General features: G+C 36.8%; 1 protein-coding gene across 5 annotated transcripts; it reads left to right on the forward strand.

Annotated features, from left to right (window-relative positions):
• The first annotated feature begins 529 nt into the window (after nucleotides 1-529).
• Nucleotides 530-5,963, forward strand: LOC113275448 (sulfhydryl oxidase 2-like). 5 transcript variants are annotated; one of them, XM_026524954.1, is made up of 12 exons: nucleotides 532-955; nucleotides 1,533-1,557; nucleotides 1,692-1,784; nucleotides 2,091-2,272; nucleotides 2,657-2,726; nucleotides 2,816-2,884; nucleotides 2,960-3,033; nucleotides 3,112-3,268; nucleotides 4,015-4,055; nucleotides 4,713-4,859; nucleotides 4,991-5,476; nucleotides 5,631-5,963. In XM_026524954.1, the coding sequence occupies exons 1-11, from the start codon at nucleotides 735-737 to the stop codon at nucleotides 5,463-5,465; spliced, it is 1,554 nt and encodes a 517-aa protein (XP_026380739.1). In that variant the 5' UTR covers nucleotides 532-734; the 3' UTR covers nucleotides 5,466-5,476; nucleotides 5,631-5,963. The 5 variants fall into 5 exon arrangements, with proteins under 5 accessions (XP_026380735.1, XP_026380734.1, XP_026380739.1 ...); XM_026524951.1 differs by having other exon boundaries at nucleotides 533-955; nucleotides 4,991-5,431; nucleotides 5,631-5,960; XM_026524950.1 differs by having other exon boundaries at nucleotides 530-955; nucleotides 2,816-3,033.
• Nucleotides 5,964-6,498: the final 535 nt, after the last annotated feature.

A 6,498-nucleotide genomic window follows, 5' to 3' on the forward strand; every position in this document is an offset into this window, starting at 1 on the left:
AGGTGAGCACAATGCACCTAATACAAGTTGATCCAACAGTAATTAAAAAAATTCTGCGACAAAAAACCTCAGTAGTGTGTACCCGTCTAGCGTAAATAGTATTCGTAAAACAATATCAAAACTGAAAACGAGTGTAGATGGAGAGTAAACGAAAAAAGGTCAAGGAACGGGTATCTGTTAACCGTCCTAAGAAACCCAAAAACGGTTAACGAGTAGCCGTTCATATGGAAAGGTCAATCGTTGTCCGTTATTTTGAGGTAAAACGGTTAATGATTCACCGTTTACCGGTTTTTCAAACCGGCTAATGGTTAGCCGTATCCGGAGTCTTCCCGCTGGGATTCCCGCACACTAGAAAATCCTTGCGGGAAGAGGCATTTTCAACCGCTGTTTTTGCTCTTGGGAAGAGCTTGGGCAGCTCCATAAGACCCGAACTAAAGTCCTATAAGGTAAATTAGAAGTGTGTAAGGGGTTTTTTGATATAAAACAAAAAAGTGAAGCACCCAATTAGAATTAGCTTCTCACTCATTTTTCTTTCTTTCTCAACTATTTGGACCTCCAGAATCTGAATCTACATTAACGTTTCAAAAGACTGAAGAAAGAAATTAAGAGACAGTTCTTCTGTAAAGCTGACGTTTTCTTTCTTTCTTCAGTACTACGCCCTAGATTCATACCCGAATATGATGCCGAATCTACCCTAATTCAATCTCAGAATCTTAAATTTTCCTTGATCTTCAATGGCAACATCAATTGTTTATCATTATGTTATCGTTTTATTATTATTTGTATTTTGTTTAGAGGTGTCTTCATCTACGGTTGGATCTCGATCGATTCTTAGAGTTATTAGTGATGATACTGATCTTCCTGATGCTGCTGTTGATTTGAATACAACAAATTTTGATTCAGTTCTTAAAGATACTCCAGCTTCCTTCGCTATTGTTGAATTCTTTGCTCATTGGTGAGTACTTTCGTTTATACTGGTCAACTCTGATTTTATTAAAGGGAAGTGTAAATTTCTTTTGTTATTTATTAGTGGGGGCTGTATTCTGTCTTTTTAGTGAATTTTTAGCCGATTCCTCGTTCAAAACGTGTAGCATTTTTGAATAGTTTACAAATTGGTACAAGTCTGATTGATTAGACATCAGCAAAAAGAAAGTGTGGGTAGCCTTGGAAAATGCTTTGTTTAACTGGTTAAGAACTCTTATTTAAGCATAAAGTTAATGAAATTGGAGAGTCGGAGTCATGTTTACCAAATTGCGTAACTTGAATTATATGTTGTGGCGTGTATTTGGTAGAAATATGGTTAGTGATGCAGTTAGTTAGCCTCTGTTGCTAATGCTGAGTTGTATTACTATGTTGTGCATCAAGGGACGGTTTTGGTTTGTTGACGTGAAATTATAGCAGAGATTAGAGATATATCAATTTGGTTAGGCATGTGTGGATAAAATCAGGTTTTGTTGGTTCTTTTTATTGCTATTATTATATACCACTATGAAATCAATTTGAATTGCAATCCACTGCTCTTGGTTTTGCAGGTGTCCCGCTTGCAGGAATTATAAGGTATGTAAATTATGTAGCACGTTATTGCATTATTTATTTGTTCATCATCATCATCAGTACTTATTGCATTATTGGTAGTTTAATAAAGCATCATATTATCTGACGGTTTGCTTGCTTGACCAACAATTATGCAGCCTCAATATGAAAGGGTTGCAAGGCTTTTCAATGGGCGTGAAGCAGTGCATCCTGGGATTTTACTCATGGCAAGAGTCGACTGTGCTGAAAAGGTACTGTGGCTGATTCTAATCAAAAATGTACTGGGATACTAGCATGGGTAGTTTCTACTTCATTAGTTTTACAATTTACATGATCTTTATCTATTAGTCTTTCACTACCTTCTATAGCTTGTTGGAGACTGCAAAAAAAAAAAAAACAACAACTATTCTTGCATCTTTCAAGTTGGCTCATTCGTCTACAATATCATGTCTGCTGAAAAAAAAGCACAAAAATACCCTAAAGTGATGCCTGTTCTAGTATTTTCTTAAAAATAGTTTGTGATTAGTCCCTCTACTTTTGAATGTGTGACAGTGCAGATAAATACAAAGCTATGTGATTCATTTTCAGTAACATATTATCCTATGCTTCTGTGGGGACCTCCTTCTAAGTTTGTTTCTGTTAATAAGTGGGATCCAAAAGAGAAAAGTGATATAATTGCCATTGATGATGGACGGACAGCTGATCGCTTGCTTAATTGGATAAACAAGCGTATGGTCAGGTATTTTTACTTTCTCTCTGTCCAGTTGCTGTTTGAAGAGGGTTCTTTGTTTTGGCCGTTCAGTTTTTCTGTTGTTAACAGCTCCCTTTCCCTTCCATTTTGCCACCTTTCTTGCATCGTCACTGGTTACGTTTTCCACATAAGTCACACCACTTTAGTTTCCGAGTAACTTGTGCTTATACGGTTGGTTAAAGCCTGAGTCACAAACTCATTCTTGCATGCTAACATGGTGTTATTTTGTTGTTTACTCTCTATATGGGATGGAGTAATTCTTGGATATCATATATGCCTTTTTTTCCTGGTAGCTCTTTAGTAGTTGCCAGCTCCAAGAGGGCACAAAGTTCTTGTGCTTCGGTATTCATCTTATTCTTTTGTTTTTTACAGCTCATACAACTTGGATGACGAAAAGTTTGAGAATGAGCATCTCACAGTAAATGTGTCGGACCATAGACAGGTCTGTTTGACATAGCACTGCTCCAATTTGCTTAATCTTGCACTTCTCTATTCAAGTATGTGATGCTTTATATTTTGTATTCATGAAAGATTGTTCGCGCTGTTTACGATGTCGAGGAAGCAACCTCAAGTGCATTTGACATCATTTTGGAGCACAAGGTATATTCTGTAGTTTTGAATCTCCTAATAAGCAGCATGACTTCATGCCCGCATATGATTCGTTTCGTTTTGCAGATGGTCAACTCATTGACTCGACCTTCACTTAAAGGGTTTCTTCAACTTTTGGTGGCTCACCACCCTTCTAGGAGGTGAACTTAAGTTTTTTGATGTGCACATTGAGATGCATACATGAATCCTTTACTAATTCTAGTCACATTTTCTATCAGGTGCCGAAAGGGAAGCGCCGATATACTTGTGAACTTCGACGAATTTTGGCCTTCAGACCTGTCTTCCAGTAATAAACAACATCCCAATGTTTCTCATGGTATGGATGCAGTCCAGGGGCTTCAAGTATGTGGAAAAGAAGTTCCTCGTGGATATTGGGTAAGTGTAAAGCTGTAAACTGACATGTGCCGTTGCTGCTGTTCTTTCATTTTAAATGAGGCCTTAAAATGTGTTTAAAAAGAATGATTTATATCTATTACAGGATTAAATTCTCAAAGATCACAAGAACAGTACATGTCTTATAGATATGTGGAACTAATTTATCCATTTGACAACTAAAACAGAATTGGAAATGCCGCAACATTCGAAACTGTAAAATATATTGTGTGGGTGCTGGTAGGCATCATCAATTTCCAAGGATCAAATCCTAAAAATTGAAACTTAACGAGTAGAAATGACCAATGAGATGATCTTGCATTCGTGCTTTATTACATATCTAAAAGTAGAGAGAAGACAATTCTAAACATAATCACTTGCTTCTGTTTTTAAAATTCCGTAGTTTTTATTTTGTTACTCTTTCACCAGAGGGACTGTTACCTTTCTGAGTAGAAAGAAGGCAACATTAAACATAATAACCCTTCCTGAGTTTCTTCTTGTGTACAGTGTTGAAAAATATGTTGTGATTATGCCTTCTTTTTGCCATCTGTTAAGTACGTAACCTTAAGTGGAGTTACCCATTAATGGAATAACAAACATTACCACATAGTGACATGGGTACTTATTTTTATTTATCATAAGTTCTTAATCCACATATCTTCTTTACAAATTTTACTCTATGCCATCTTTTGTCGTATATCGAGGTTAATCCCTGATTGTTTCTAGATCCACTGGGTACTATATTGCAGATATTTTGTCGAGGCAGCAAGAACGAAACTAGGGGATTTAGGTATTTTTTTTTTCAATTATTTATATTGTTCGGTATCATTTCTTGACCTGTTGTCAAATGTCTTATATTTGACTGGTGCATACATACACAATTACACACACTAAATCCAGACACCCTTAAACTTCATCCTTTAAATCTTTGGTTGTGCAGTTGATCCTATTACATTATACGAAATTTAAATCTTGCAGTTGATCCTATTACATTATACGAAAAGCAAGCATCCTTCTGTAGGCCCTCTAGTCTCGATTAAGCAAATTCAGTATTTTCATGTCAATGTTCCATCTTTCAAAAGATAAGTTATTCAAAACGCTTGACACACCCTTTGACTGCACAATTAGATCATATATAGATGTCTTAGTTGCCAAATCACCCCGGGAATAAGTTCAGGTGACAACAGGTTAGAAGGCTAAACTTCAGTCACATTTCACTTACGTGAATGTCGAGCTAGAAGGACCTAGGAGTCGCTAACTTATCTTTAACTGAAGCTTGTACTATCTTGGTACTGTCATTGCTTTCTTCAGTTGTTCCCTAAATGTTAATACTGCTATCAAGCTTCTCAACAGCTAACTACCCAAATGATAATTGCATTCCGTAAAACATCTTGTTAGATTGTTTGTGCATGGCTTAGGTAATCTAACATCTCTTTTTTTTTTACAGCTGTGGCTTATGGGTTCTGTTGCACTCGCTTTCTGTGAGAATTGAAGATGGGGAGAGCGATTTTGCGTTTAAAACTACATGTGAATTCATTCATGACTTTTTTATTTGTCAGGAGTGCCGTCAGCACTTCTATGATATGTGTTCAAGGTAACGGTCTCTTATGGAAATTGTACTATTTGAAAGCTGATTTATAGACTGGACCCTATTGAAGTTAAAAAAATTTAATGGCTGACATTTTCATGTTCTTTGAATTCTTTTGTGAATATGTTTTTTGGCAGGGTGTCTAGCCCTTTTAAGAAAGCAACTGACTTTGCATTGTGGTTGTGGACTGCTCATAATCAAGTAAACGAGAGGCTAATCAAAGAAGAAGCAACCCATAAAACTGGTGACCCAAAGTTCCCGAAGATGATATGGCCTCCGAAACAGCTCTGTCCTTCTTGTTATCTCTCCCAACCAAGCAGGGGAAAGAATGATACAGTTGATTGGAACAAGGATGAAGTGTACAAGTTTTTGGTTGATTATTATGGGAAAATGCTTGTATCTTTGAACAAGGACAGTTCATTGGAAGAAGAAAGACGTGCTTCGTCAATCGCTGATGAAATGGTTGCATCAACAAATGTAGTTGCAGTGCCTTTAGGAGCCGCATTGGGTATAGCTCTGGCCAGCTGTGCATTTGGAGCACTTGCTTGCTTTTGGAGGTCGCAGCAGAAGAATCGAAAGTACTTCCATGGACACTCTTTAAAAAGAATATGATTATTACAGGGGTACTTATCGTTTTATATGAGCTTTAAAAATTGGAACAAGAAACTTTGAAAAATAAATAATCATGTAGTTTAAGGGTCATGCAGGTCTACTCTGTTTCTTTTCAGTTCTTTTCGTCAGTCCATGAGTTGATGGCATTTGCTACTGACATTTCAGGCAGAGGAGGAGCAGAAGTGGAGATGTTACTCGGGAAAAGTAGAATACGTCAGGTCATGTGTTTCAAGCCAGATAAGTTTGGGTTCTGATTCTTCTGAACTCTGTCAAGCGTTGTTGAGCTTGTAAAGCAGCTAGTTGAATACGTCACAGTCAGCATTAGCATAATTCAGCTGCATAAACAATTTTACTGCACTTATCTCTTCGTATGCAACTGTAGATCCCGTGTATAACTTCATATAATCTTGTAGTTCATTCTTCCCCACCTCCTTGGACCGACAAAGTGGAAAAGATAATAAATAATGATACCGATAGCAATAGTGATTGTGAAAACTACATGGAGACGCATTTTCCCAGATTTTTCCACTGTCAAACCCACGGACAGAAAAATTCAGACGCGCACCCATTTTCCCGTCAAAAATTCGTAGCAGACCCATAATTTATGAAATTCTGCTTCTCAGTTTTTAAAAGGCCAAACTACCCTTTTCTTCGAGCGACGAACAGAGAGAAGCGAGAAGAAAACAATGGTGAACTCCGATTCTTCGTTTTTAATTGGATTTTTCCCTTTGTCAAATCTTTTCCCAAATCCTTTTCTGAATAATCTTCTCAATAAAACTAGGGTTTCTGTTTCAAAATCTGCGGTTTAAATCTGGGGATTTTGGGTTTCTGTTGTCTTTGATTATTCGAGAAGTAAAAAGAAATTAAAATTGAAGTTGAAAAGGGTAAGAAGTGTGTTGCAGTATTTCGATATCAACTGAATTGGAAATTTTCATACCTTATTTGTCTCCATGTTTTTGATCTCAATCGGAAACTTATGATTAGATTTGAATTAAAGATGTTATGCATAATGTCTTATGCATAACATCAGTTT

Source organism: Papaver somniferum, chromosome 4 (genome assembly GCF_003573695.1).
Source record: "Papaver somniferum cultivar HN1 chromosome 4, ASM357369v1, whole genome shotgun sequence".
Classification (NCBI taxonomy): Eukaryota; Viridiplantae; Streptophyta; class Magnoliopsida; order Ranunculales; family Papaveraceae; genus Papaver; species Papaver somniferum.